At 42.0% G+C, this 13,283-nt stretch overlaps 1 protein-coding gene across 1 annotated transcript in view; it reads right to left on the bottom strand.

The window, feature by feature from the left end:
• Positions 1 to 10,537: 10,537 nt before the first annotated feature.
• The window catches only part of LOC119655327 (voltage-gated potassium channel subunit beta-2), a 116,437-nt gene continuing 113,691 nt past the window's right edge, over positions 10,538 to 13,283 (bottom strand). The window contains exon 8 of the mRNA XM_038061168.1: positions 10,538 to 13,274. Coding sequence (XP_037917096.1) covers positions 13,173 to 13,274 — 102 coding nt within the window. The 3' untranslated portion in view covers positions 10,538 to 13,172. The remainder of the gene's footprint in view (positions 13,275 to 13,283) is intronic.

Raw genomic sequence — 13,283 nt, 5'->3', positions numbered from 1 at the left:
AATTTCCACACTATGTACAGATTTATCGTCGAATTAAGAAATTTAATTCGTATTTTTTCATGTCTTATTTTTCATTATATATTGTGAAATCACAGTCCGTATGTGAGAGAAATACATTGTATTTAATAAAATGATTTTAGGGTACTCATTCTATTTCTCGTTCCTCTTTGGCGCTTCCGCTCGTTTTCCTCCCTCTTACCAAACTAGCTTCTACTTGGAAAATTGAAAAGAAGAAACAATAGAGCTATACATACTTCGATTAAATAATGAACGAGTTAAGCCCTCGTCAAGGCAACCAAATGCTCTGTTCGTGGTTTCTTATTCCAATATCTTTTCTTCGTCTCTAAGTGTTTCATTACTATCGATTCTTTCATCTATTTTCTAATAATAAATAGAATTTTTAAGAAATCTTCGCGTTTAGTTTTCATTCGTTTTGATATTTCTAGCATAACCAGAATAGGTTTATATTTCCTTCTTCTTGCCTTTAATTGAAAATTTTGATAAGACTAATATAATATTTACTTGGATTGAGTTGGAATTTAAATTTAAAGTATCTATTTGGTTACTCCCTATAATACTTGAATCGACTAGTTCTAAAAATTGCGAATTCTAACTAAAGTTGTAACGAGATTATTAAGCGATTATCCAGTTACAGTTTCACAAAAGTAAAATTGAATGAAAGAATGAATTCGGAAATTTACTCTAATTATTTAAATGTAACCCCTCAGAAAAATTTTCCAGAAAGAACTAAGAACATATGAGAATATTCCTGTGACTAGAAACTAGGGTGTTTAATATCCAAGGGAATAGCAACCAGTGGGGACTGTAAACTGGACGCTTCAGGTACGACAGGTTTTGTGTATTGCTTATATAAGCACATTAAAGTGGACATTTACCGCGTTTATATCTAACTCGTAACGTTTATGCATTTAGTTTGCCAGACTATTCCCCTTGGTGTGATACTGACTTTCAAAGTCTTAGAATGCAAGAAATTGGCACTAAAGTAACAATTTTGATCTATTATACCTTTGTTAGTAAGAGCTATATGGCTGCAAAAGTTATTGATTCTAGAATAAACTTAAGGGCGGTGCCCACTCAATTTCTAAATAATATACTTATAATAAATATCGCAATATATTATTATTAACTTTATTTGAGCAGATATCGGTATGGAGAGTATTTGGAGGCCTAGATACCATGTGCATGGACCAGATAGTTGGGCTGAGTATTTTCTGAGAAGGGGTCACTGAAGTAACGGACCTATATCGGACCACCGCACTCCTACGCTTTGCAACCGATGTCGAAACATAAAATGTGTGTGGCAGACAGACAGACAGATAGACGGACATACAGGCCTGTGGGGAGTTGCCAGATCCCCCGTAAGTCGCGTCCTTTTGTACGAATAAGGGAATGCTTGGCGGTTCCGTAGGAATATGCATTTGTACGCATTTGGAGGTGTGCGTGCAAGGTCATGTTTATGGGGAGCAAAACACCCAACCGTGGACGAAAATGGTTATGGGAAGAACATCCAGAGCAATAAACCAACATAGAAGAAGACAGGAGAGAAAATTTTACGGTGCAGGGACTCGGAATTCCAGTTACGGTGGCTTTTGGGATTGGCCAAGTAGGCTCCCGGCCGTTGATATCCCTGGACTTCAGTGCTCCGGTGTGGATTACTTGGCCACCGTTGCAATGAATACTACATGTAGCCTGGAGAAAGAGGCATTTAAAAGGAGTGGATCACTGCCGAGAACGCCTGCTCCGAAAAAACGGAAAGATGCTTCACAAACTGGTCATTCATTAGTCCACAGTGTCCACATTAGTATACCTGGTCGGGAGATGTCGCATGGGTTAGTATTTTATCCATCTAGTGGAAGCTGAACGATTCTACAATCTTCCGGAAGGCTAATAAATACGGAAGTGTCCCCAAGCAGGGGAGCAGTGTCAGAATACGGACGAATCATCGTTTGCCCTACTCGGAGGAAAAATAATAGAGTTGTCCGAATTCGTAAAGGACAAATACAATGTTCACCAGGCCATCAAAAACATGGCCCGAGTCATTGATGTACTGTTCAATAAGGTGAAGGACGACAAAAATGCCTCGAAGAAAGCAACCGTCACTCAGGCAACACAAGTGATACCCCTCAGGAGGGTAAGCTGAAAAGACGAGTAGAGAGGGCTGAGCAATTCTTCGGATCCTCGCAGGACACCAAAAGGCAAAAAGGCGTCTTACCGGCAAAGGGGGAGGCAAATAAAGAGACTAAAATCGTGGAAACAGCGGCGCCGGCTCCAATCGACCCAATAGAGATAAAGCCCCGAAAAGGAACCAAGGAAGCATGGAACAAAGTTGGTATAAAAAAATGTGATACGTAAAAGAAGAATACAGTCTGAATTGATTATTATATCGAAAAAAGGTGATATGATATATGCCGATATCTTCAGGAAGGTCAAATCCGATCCAGAACTGATGGGCCTTGGAGAAAGCGTCGGCCGAAGCAGACGCTCCCAAAAAGGAGATTTGATGCTGGAGCAGAAGAAGTCTATGGGCAAAACGGGTTAAAATTTCCTCGACAAAAAAGTCATTGGTCGGAGAAGCACAAGTACGGGCCAGAAAGCAGAGGATAGTGATACAATGTAAAGACATTGATGAAATCACGACCACATGCGGGATGTTCGCGAGGTCTTAGAAGAGCAGTTCGGACCAACTAGGTTTGCAAGGTTCCGCAATCCAAGCACTGAGGAAGGCATACGGAGGGACGCCAAATGGCAAATATAAGCTAGATAGATAGATAGATTGGATCGTTTGCCGACTCAGAGAGCAGGTGCCCCTCAAGCGTTGCCAGTGATTGTAACAGGTCAAAAAATGCAGGAAATGTGGAGGAGAAGGTCATATGTTCAGTGAGTGTACGGCTGAGCCTGAATGTATGCTTTGCAAGGAAAAAAAGGAAGTCCACTGTCGGCAAGTTGCAGGCACCAGCAGATACTCAGTATTTAGGGAAACCTTGGATGCAGTAAAGAAATGAGGTTGATACAAATCAACCTCAACTAGTGCGAGGCAACGCAAGACCTAATTGAAGCTGCTATAATCAGCGAGCCTTATCACAACAATAAGAGTGTTGCCTGGGCTACAGATGTAACTGGCAAGCCATTCAAAAAGTGATCGAGTTTCCAGAAATTGGATTCGTCAAATCAAAAATGGCTGGCATCTACATATATAGTTGCTATGCTTCACCAAGCGCGACCATATCAAAATTCGAGGGAATGCTAGGAGACAAGAAGTCGAAACCCTAACATCATAGGCGGTTTTCAATTCGTGGGCTGCGGATTGCGGCAGTCGAACTATGAACAGCGGGGGCCGTATCCTGCTAAAGGCTTTCGCGGAGTTAGACTTGACTAGACGATTACCAACCGTAGGAAGAGGAGTACAATTAAGATTCGTGTTTGTGGCCATGATTGACGCTAAAATCAATTTCAAGGGACAAAGGAAAAGGCGGCAAATATCAGCGTACCATTAGCGCAGATGATGCCTAACATTGGAGGCCAAGATACAGTCCGAGATTATTTGTGCCTAGAGTGGTTTGCTCCAGACTATTATACGCGATACCAAAGGAGCCGCTGAACCCACACTTTGATTCCCCGTATTAAGGAGTGGATTCAGCGACGACACGACGAGATTAACTACCATCTGACGCAATTCATGTCAGGTCATGGTGGTTACAGGAAGTGGGTGTTAGCAGTGGTTAGAAAAATACTCCGAACTTTTGTCAATTATAAGGGTAAAGTTGCATCTCATATTACCTATTCCGAGCTGACTTTAATTTTTAAATAAAAATATTCTTTCTCTCGTTGGGTATATATGAAGGGAAGCTGATAAGTAGCCTAAGGTAATTAGTTAATTACTACCGGTACTAATACTGATAATGATGATACTAACTGGGAGACCTATGAAAACGGTCCCCGGCCAAGGCGTCCAGTGACGGTAGTGACCGAAGAAAATATTCAAGAAGTTAGTATTCATTGTATACAAATTGTCGCATCATTCGACAGGTAGAAACAATTCGAAAGCTGTTATGGCTTTTCGGCAGGCCTGAGGAAGGGCAGGAGTAGTTGAAAGTTGGGATTCCTCCCGGACCCGGAATTTTCTTGAGGGTGCGGGTTGGAAAATTAAATAACAAAACGAGATTATAAGCGGGCCCCCATAGTTTTCACTCCAGGTTCGTATAATCTTTAACCTGGCCTCCAATTCTTCGCATAATTTTCACATCGGGATTTTCTCTCGGAGTTGTGCCAGAGTGATTTGGGCAAAATTTGCAATTGCATTGCGATTCGGTATCCCGACGAAATTAATAAGACTGACTAGGCTGACCCTGACCAATGTACGAGGCCAGACAAAAGCAGCAGGATCACTCTTAAGACCATTCGACATCAACAACGATCTACGACAAGGGGATGCGCTATCATGCGTCCTCTTTAACCTGGCCCTCGAGAAAGTGATCCGTGATGCTGAGGTAAATGCAAGAGGTACGATCCTCTTTAAGTCCACCCAACTACTGGCCTATGCTGACGATATCGACATCATGGGAAGAACCACCCGAGATGTACAAACTGCCTTCATCCAGATCGAGCAGGCGGCTATTGGGGCGAGATCTTGGGCTACACATCAATGAAGGCAAGACAAAATATATGATGGCAACCTCAGCACCGAAGACGAATCAACCAACAGCATCAAACCGTACTGGCCAAACACGAAGAAGAATAAGGATAGGAGAATACAACTTTGAGACCGTTGACAATTTCTCCTATCTAGGGTCGAAAATCACAACCGATAACAACTACGAGGATGAAATCCGCGCACGGTTGTTGTCAGCCAACAGAGCCTATTTCAGCTTACAAAAACTGTTCCGCTCGAAACGTCTCACCATAGGGTCAAAGCTCTTACTGTACAAGGCAATGATTTTGCCAGTCCTTATGTATTCCTCGGAAACTTGGGTTCTTAACAAGAAAAATTGCGAACTCTTGGCCGCGTTCCAGAGAAGAATCCTCCGAAGAATTTTTGGCCCCCTACATGAGGATGGACAATTCCGTAGCCTACACAATGACGAAATCTATGAACGATACCATGATCGTCCGGTTGTGGATAAAATCCGGCTCAATAGGTTACGGTGGGCGGGTCACTTAATCCGTATGGATGAAGATGATCCCACCCGGAAAGTCTATAAGGGCAATATCTATGGTAGAAAAAGAAGACGAGGCAGACCCTGCCTAAGATGGAGCGATGGCGTAGGTCAGGACGCCAGCCGATTTTAGGGATATCGAATTGGTGGACCTCGGCGCTAAACCGGGATATCTGGAGTTCCTTATTAAGGCAGGCCTAGACCGCTCGCGTTGCGAGAGATGCCTTAAAAGCTACGAAATTCGCGGAATCCGGAGCTGGTTCTCCATAATTTTTTTCATCATTACACCCATATCCTTAGTTTCTGGTGAGCTTATCGGAGCTATTCTTCATTTGGTAGGTTCGTTTGCCCAACCAGGATGATTTCAAATGTATAAATAGGCTTTAGAGAGGTTGGCAATTATCTCATTGGCTGTTCGACCCCGACCAAGCGTCTTGTGTTGAAAATTGGTGGCGATAGATATCTGTTTGTAACTGCTGATTTATAGAACTGGTGTACAAGTCAATAATACTAACCTAAATTTTATGTAAAAACTGTTTTCTGATGTTTAAAATGTTAAATGCAACTATACTGCCTCCTCAAATTCGTACTGCCGGAAGTATGTAAGTCTACGGAAGTTCATTAATTTTGGAGTGTACCAAGTAGGGCGTGTTCGAAACGATTTTCTACACGGGGTGTTCCTTGTACCCTACGTGTTTCACTTCAGACAAGTTGCCTTATATACTCGATAGCAAGGATGCGGTTTGACTTCCCAGGTTTGTGGTTCATTTGGTAACAATAAAGCGAAAGTAAAAGAAAAATTTAGCAAGAAAACAGATGAATCAAACTTTGAGTTGATAGGGAAGATGACTTAGAAGGATGAAGGACAAAGGGCTTAGAAAAATCGGTTTCTGTGTAAACACTGTTCACTAAATGCCGAAGAAATGAACTGTATCATAAGGGCATTATCCTCTGCTTATCGTGTACATGTTGACATCAACAGGATAAAGGACCCGAGGATTGCCCATTTTTCACCAAGACCAACTTGGAAGACGTAGTTTTCTCTTTAAAAAATAAGAAACTGGATCCTAGTAAACTACTTCAACTCCTACCACGATTTTCCGAGAAATTTGCACGCTTACTCCACTATTCTGTGCCATGTAGCTAAAGAACCACCCACTTGTCCACCATCCGGGGATAATCGATCCCATTGCATATCATAACCGGCAATGAAGTTACTATCTTTTTTCAATGCGCAATCACTACCATTAATTGAAACCTTTACTAATACCTGACTGTACCATAGTTTCTAATTTGATATTGTCACAGGCCGGAATACTCTGATGACATTACGTGAACGTAAGTTGATAAAAGTTTGTACAGTGAGAGTGGTCGGAGTGGTGGTCGCTTTGGATGTGCTATCCTCATATAGCAGCAATAACCTCAATTGGATGTTGGGGTTGAGATATTTTTATTCCAAGATATTAGACAAAATCGCTAAGGCGAATTTGGTGCCGTTATTGTGTTAATAGACATAAACTTGTCGCACTTAAGATGGGTGCCCTTCTTCACCTTTTCCGTTCAAATAGGGGCTTTACTGAAGATGAGTTCACTTTTGTTTGGATAAACAGTCCGTTCCCAGTTGTTACACTGAATAACTATATCATCCAGAAAAGGTGAAGTTTTTCCGGATTTTATCCTTTTACCTTTTCAGGTGTTCTTCACTGATTTCAGCCGGAACCGAAAAACTTTGGCCTGCCTTCAAGATTTCGTGATGTGGCTGCTATTTATCAATGGGAAATATTCTTTTTACCACCATCGTAAAAATTTTGAGCAGTCAGATAGAGATTGTTGATGAACATTGCGCCACCGTCAAAAGAGTTTTCCAAACAAGTCGGGAAACCGGAAGCTGGGCGCTTCAGGTATGAAAGGTTTTGTTTGCTTCTTGTGTGAGTATATTTGAGTGTAGAACTATCCCATTTGTACGTAGCATATCAGATTTAGTACTTCGGGTTGTACGTAAATTTACAAGGTAAAGACAACTTTGAGCTACTGTAACTTTTTTACTAATAGTATGATTTTGATCAAACTTGGAGATAATATGCTTCATATTATAGAAACTTAAGGGGGGTTTTACTCAATTTTCCCAAAAATATGGGAATATACTATTATTAACTTAATTTGAACAGATATCGGTATGGGGAGTATTTTGAGGCCTGGGCACGTATAGTGGCAGCTTCATAATTTTTTTTCAGATTTTTCGGTTTGGTAGTTTCTGAAAATGGGTCCGTTAAAGAAATCATCACTTTGTGCCCCTCCCACTCCCCGCCTTTTGAACAAATCTCAAAACTAAGACCGGCTTACTAATTAAGACCTTTCATTTGATACCCTACATGACTATATTTGGTGAAAAAAAATTTTACACTCCCCTTTTACATGTATGGGGACCCCCGCTAAATCTTAACGTAGGAGGATATCACTCACTGCATGTCTGGGGGTCTACAGGTTCCATCTTCTCACCAGATTTCGTCTAAATCGGTATAGCCGTTTCTGAGAAAAGTGCCTGTGAAAGACAGACAGCCATACAGACCCAGTTTGGAGCGAGGCGTTGCGGATATCAGTGAATACTAGCAAACTGAATGCAGTCTACAGGAGGACAGTTCTGAGGGTATGCTCAGCCTTCAGGACTGTCTCAGATGATGCAGCATTCGTCATCTCTGGAATGATGCCGATTGACATCTTGGCAGATGAGATGGCGAATATATACCATGCGACGCCAATCTCTCCCTTATTACAGACGAAGAACGCTGAGGTTTAAATTGGAGACCTCACCCGACTGTCCAAATTGTGATGGAGTCCCAGAGGACCCAGAGCATGTATTCTTCCACTGTCCGAGATTTGTGGAAGAAAGGAGGAATCTAGAGGAGACTCTAGGAGAGGTGCTGGTACCAGAGAATCTGGTGCCGAAAATGCTAGCACGTGAAGAGAATTGGGATGCGGTCAACTCCATGATCGCATCTATTCAAGATAAATGGCGAAAAGCAGAGGAAAGGAGAAAAGCGCGGTCACGTTGTCCGCGTATAGAAGAAATGGGATTAAGCTAGAGTGAGCTGACTCCGCCCCGTGATGTAATACCTTATGGTGGTTCCGCGGGGCAGGGAGGGAGCCGGGGGTGGTTTTAGTGGGTAAAAATCCCACACGCTGGTGTGTCCAGACCAGTGTTTTTTGAAGATTTCCACCTCCTCAAAAAAAAAAAAAAAAGACAGACATTGAACCGATTTTAATAAGGTTTCATTTTACAAACAAAACCTTAAAAATGGAGATGGTTCTGAAAGGAAGGTGTTGAAAACCTGAAGGCAGATATACATGTTGCTTTTATGCGATGCTTTCAAAATGATAAAATTGTGAAAGTTCTTATTAACTATAAATAAATCGGTGATAAAAAACTCAGGGCATCGGGATGGGCAACACCAATCTTGAGATTCAGAACGGAGGCCGATGTAAATGGAATTGTTTTCATTAGTCGCTGATCTCGATAAGCGTTTCAAGCAGAAATCAGACAACTACGTATGTAATATTATGAGAGGTAAAGGGATTTTCGCAGGCCAATACAACTCCACAGGATGAGACTAGGGTCATTCTAATGCGGTGAATGTTGAACTGCTACTCATGTGGTACCGACGGCTGCTCCATCCTATGAAGATGACCAGCGAGTTGAAATCTAAATACTGTGAGAATTCAGTAATAATTTTTACGAGCAGCGCATGCATTATTTTACTCCAAAATGACTTCATTCACTCCCTGATGAATGAAAGGAAACTTAGTCAGTGCATCGTGGGCTCCCTTTGAACCCAACAGACCCAAGCAGCATGAGGCAAAAATTGCCATCTGGACTCTTAAACAACAGAGTTAACTCCCCCTCAAAATCTTTGGGAAGAAAATCCCATCCCAAAAAAAAAACACTACAGCTTGTGAGACCAGAAGGCAAAGAAGTTGTAATAATAAGATTGAAAGACAAGGTGGGACATTTATAGCGAAGTAATATAAGAGTAATTTCCCCAGCGAAATACAAAATGTGACAGTTGCTTATTATGTCCTGAATCCACTGGTCATAGCACAGGGCACCATCGAAGAGGATGATCCCTTTCAGGAAGATGAATTTGACGAATCAGGGGAGCACGAGGAGCCCAATTTAAACCCCGACCAGACAACTCTTTAGATTCCCGAAGAAAAAAGTCAGGATTCAGATCTAGTCACATTGAACGGCTCCGACAGCTCCAGCTCAAATAAGAGATACGATTTCAGGTGCAGGGACGACCTGAAGTTGCCAAAAGAAATATCAATCCATGCTTCAAGTAGACCAGGTAACTATTAGGAAACTCCATAAAATATTGATGCAGAAGGACGAAAAGTCGCCATGAACTATTTTTAGCTGCTTACCAATGATGGCTTGTATTCTGGTGAAAGACCCCGGTAACAAGTGAGTTAACGACACTAGACTTACGATTGGAAACCTTAGGTAGTCGTTAGTTATCGAAAACTCAGCTTAGTAACTCCATGCAACTCAATCTGAAATGGAGCCTTTTTGTAGTCTTGATGAATCTGAAGCTGAAATAGTTTGATGAAGGAAAAATTACTGATATGCCTCAATCTGAAGGACATAAGTAACAGTGTCTGCAATCCCAATTATAGCTTCTACAGCTTCAAATAAAAGTTTGAACTTGACATTCCTCGGATCAACCAACAAGAAAAATGAAGATATAGGCATACTTGCAATAAACACTGACGGGACCTTATCGTAGTTGAGAAATGAATCGACAAACACTTTGCAAATGAACGGAATGACCATAGGATTCAGTATTATTCCTTTAGGGCTGCAGATCGAGGAGCTGAATAGTGGTTCGATCTTCTTTCACCAGAAAATCTACAAACGACTAGTCGTAAGCAGCTCCAAGATGGGGGAAGCAAAGGCTGTATTATACGGGCAGATCCATACGGAGAACTCAGTGCATATTGAATGTAGCATGGAAGTGAAACTGATACGTCCTATCGCCAAGTCATTAGTAATCTTACCTGTATATATGTGGTAACCCAACTGGACATAATATACACTGTGAAACTGGCCACATTTAATACATGATAATCGTACTAAGTACCATTGACTTCATGGAGCAGGATTGGCATATTTCAAGGGGATGGTGTCATTGGCCTATACCTCCCAGGTTGAGAGCCCGCTGGACTTCGCTGGAGCTAATCTTCTTTTTCTGCAGCCTTTGTCCCGTTCACAAGTGGGGTCGGCTCGTCGTGATCCATTGGCCATTTGGCTCTATTGAATGCCTAATCTGGGTGCAATCTCGAGGCTTTCAAATCCCCATCTAGCGTATCAAGCCACCGTTGTTCAGGTCTGCCTTTTGGTCGTTTACCATCGACTTCGATGTTCAGACCAATCTTGGCAAGTGAATTCTCATTAGCACGAATTGCGTGACTTCGCTGGAGCTAATAAGAAGCAGAAATCAACGGCGGGAATCCACATGGGACTAAGTGGCTCTACTATTTCAGTTCAGCAGAAGAAAGTAATCCTGTCTTCAATCGAGGCCAATTATATAGTCGCCGGCTGCCATAGAGGAGTTGACCTCGATGAAACACAATAAAACTGGTTAAGACTACTGAATTTCATAAGCAAAGTAAATTCATTGAAATTCAACCCCATTAACTCAGCGGAAAATTGAAGAGTGAGCAGTTTGCCTGTGAGGACGCCTCGACCTAAGTACAGCCAGCAAATTTCCGGATGCAAGAACTTTAAGGATTAAAGCAAATATGGCACTGGAACCACCTGAATATTAAGACTAGAAAGAGCACGGTGTTGAACATGCAGAGGTCTAACGCTTTCCGAAACGTGACGTTCCCCTATCGGTTTTCGTTATTTTGAATTACTTATGAGTATAATCATCAGGAATGTGAACGTAAGAGCCCATAGAACAATATCTTCCCAGAGATTACCAAAGAAAATGATGTTTTATAGCCGGGATCTCGTTGGACCTTTGCCATCTTGTGTAGAAAAGCAAGCAGATATTGGCCCATGTTACTGAAAGTTGATGAAATGGTGTGGACTGGTTCAACAAAGCACGTCATCTCGTTCTTCATCCCAGTCTATTTTATTGGGATCTCCGTTATTTCCTTGACTGTCCGTCGGTTTTCATCCGTGTATTACTTCTAAATAGCATATGTGCTGTCTAAAGACTAAAATTTTATAATTATCCCAACTACAGATAAAAAGTTATAATTTTAAATGAATGGCTCGAAGGAACCGCTAGTTCTACCATTTTAGTCACAGGAATACATTCATAATATAACAACAATAATGGCTTAGGAAGACTGGGGTCATGCTTGATGGTTACAATCGCTAACTCAATTTCTTAACTTAACACCACCAAAACAGGGAAATATCAAATAAATCAACAATGCACTGATGTTGGGCTCTGTTTCACCAGTGGCATATCCAACGGAAAGCAACATTCAAATGCACTTGGTAACCCCCATCAAAAGCCACTTGTTCCGTCAACAAACTCTCTTCAACTACACAAACAAATAAACAATCTCATCAGCAAATTTCTTCATTTCAAAACATAGCTTTCTACATGGGGATAGTTGCTCTCTATGAAATCAGCAATTTGTTAGTTTATTATCTTTGGTTTAGTTAACTACTAGCTACCATTACTTGCTTTAAATTTAAGACGTTTTATCCACTTTTAATTAGTACATTTAATTTATTACAAAAATAATTTTGATGCAAAATTAGCGGACGCAATGGTATTAACTTTTCATTCGAAATTTTTGGTGTATTCAAACACATCAACGTCGCCTTGTAACTGCCTCACAGGATGTCTTCACGTTTGCAGCTGCTCCTTCGCTTCAAACCCTCCATCGATTCCTCCTCACTTCATTCTCTTATCATTCGTCTTAGAATGCCATGCTCGTACGGCGTCCTCCACGGCAGCCACCGCGTGGCAATCCCCCTTGCGAAATACTTCGACCCAGCCGCCCTCCATCACTATCTTTCCGCTCCCGGGCACGACGAAGTAGGTCCGAAGTGCTAGGACGTCGACTATCAGTTGAGCTCGTCCCGCTAGATTTCTTGCAAACAATATCCGAAGTTGACGATCGGCGGATGTTTCCTGATCCTGGCGATAGGAAGGGCGAACTTGCCTGCGATCGAGACATGTCATAATGTGAGATATTCAGGAGCTGCGAAGTGGACTTATCGAAACTGCCCCTCTGCTGGTAGGGGGACTGAGGGTAGGTGACCAGCAACGGGTTCTGGGACTCATCCGTGTCGACCGTTTCGACACGCAAGTATGGCAGTTTGCGGGTACTCGTACTGCCCCCCGTCGTGGAGGTGGCATTGCTTCGGGGTATCTCCGATTGACTCTTTCTTCGCAGGCCTGAATAAATAGATTTGAGATGGAAGTCAAAAGGTTTGAAATTCATGAGACTCGTATTACGTTTGATTGACTTTTTCTTGGAGCGTGATTGTGATTGGTCCTTGGCCTCCTCTTCTCGCTGATCCTTTTCTACTGGTGCAGCTGCGGGTGCGGCGGCGTTTGCGACGGCACTAGCGTTATTATTATTAATTGAATCTATTTGAATCGTTGAACTATCTAATCGCGAATTGTTTGCATTAAAATTGGTATTAATAAGATTACTACTATTTGAATTAGGAGATTTAATTAGTGAACGTTGTTGTTGTGGCTGTAGCTGTTGTTGTTGTTGCTGTTGTTGTAGTGAATCGTGTTTGCTAACCGTTGTCGTTATTGTTGTATTACTAAAGCTATGTCTATTATTAATTGGTTTCAAAAATTTATTAGATGTATCTAAGGACTCCTTTTGTCACTGAATTTCACAAAACCCCGGCTTCGAAGCATCCTTAGATTCGGCACCTAAGCTGAGATCATCTTCCTTGGGTGAATCTGGCCCACAGAAGCCACTTCCACTGGATGGCCTCTGAAGGCCGGCTGATTGTCACCGAAGCTCGAGCGTTGATATGGGAGGCGGTCGAATCGGACGATTATCAAGTATACGTTCCAATTCGAGCATAACACTAGTGGAGAGTCGCGGAAGAAGCTGAAAATA

This window comes from Hermetia illucens, chromosome 4 (assembly GCF_905115235.1).
Source record: "Hermetia illucens chromosome 4, iHerIll2.2.curated.20191125, whole genome shotgun sequence".
Taxonomy (NCBI): Eukaryota; Metazoa; Arthropoda; class Insecta; order Diptera; family Stratiomyidae; genus Hermetia; species Hermetia illucens.
This window is presented reverse-complemented; position numbering and strand designations above follow the sequence as displayed.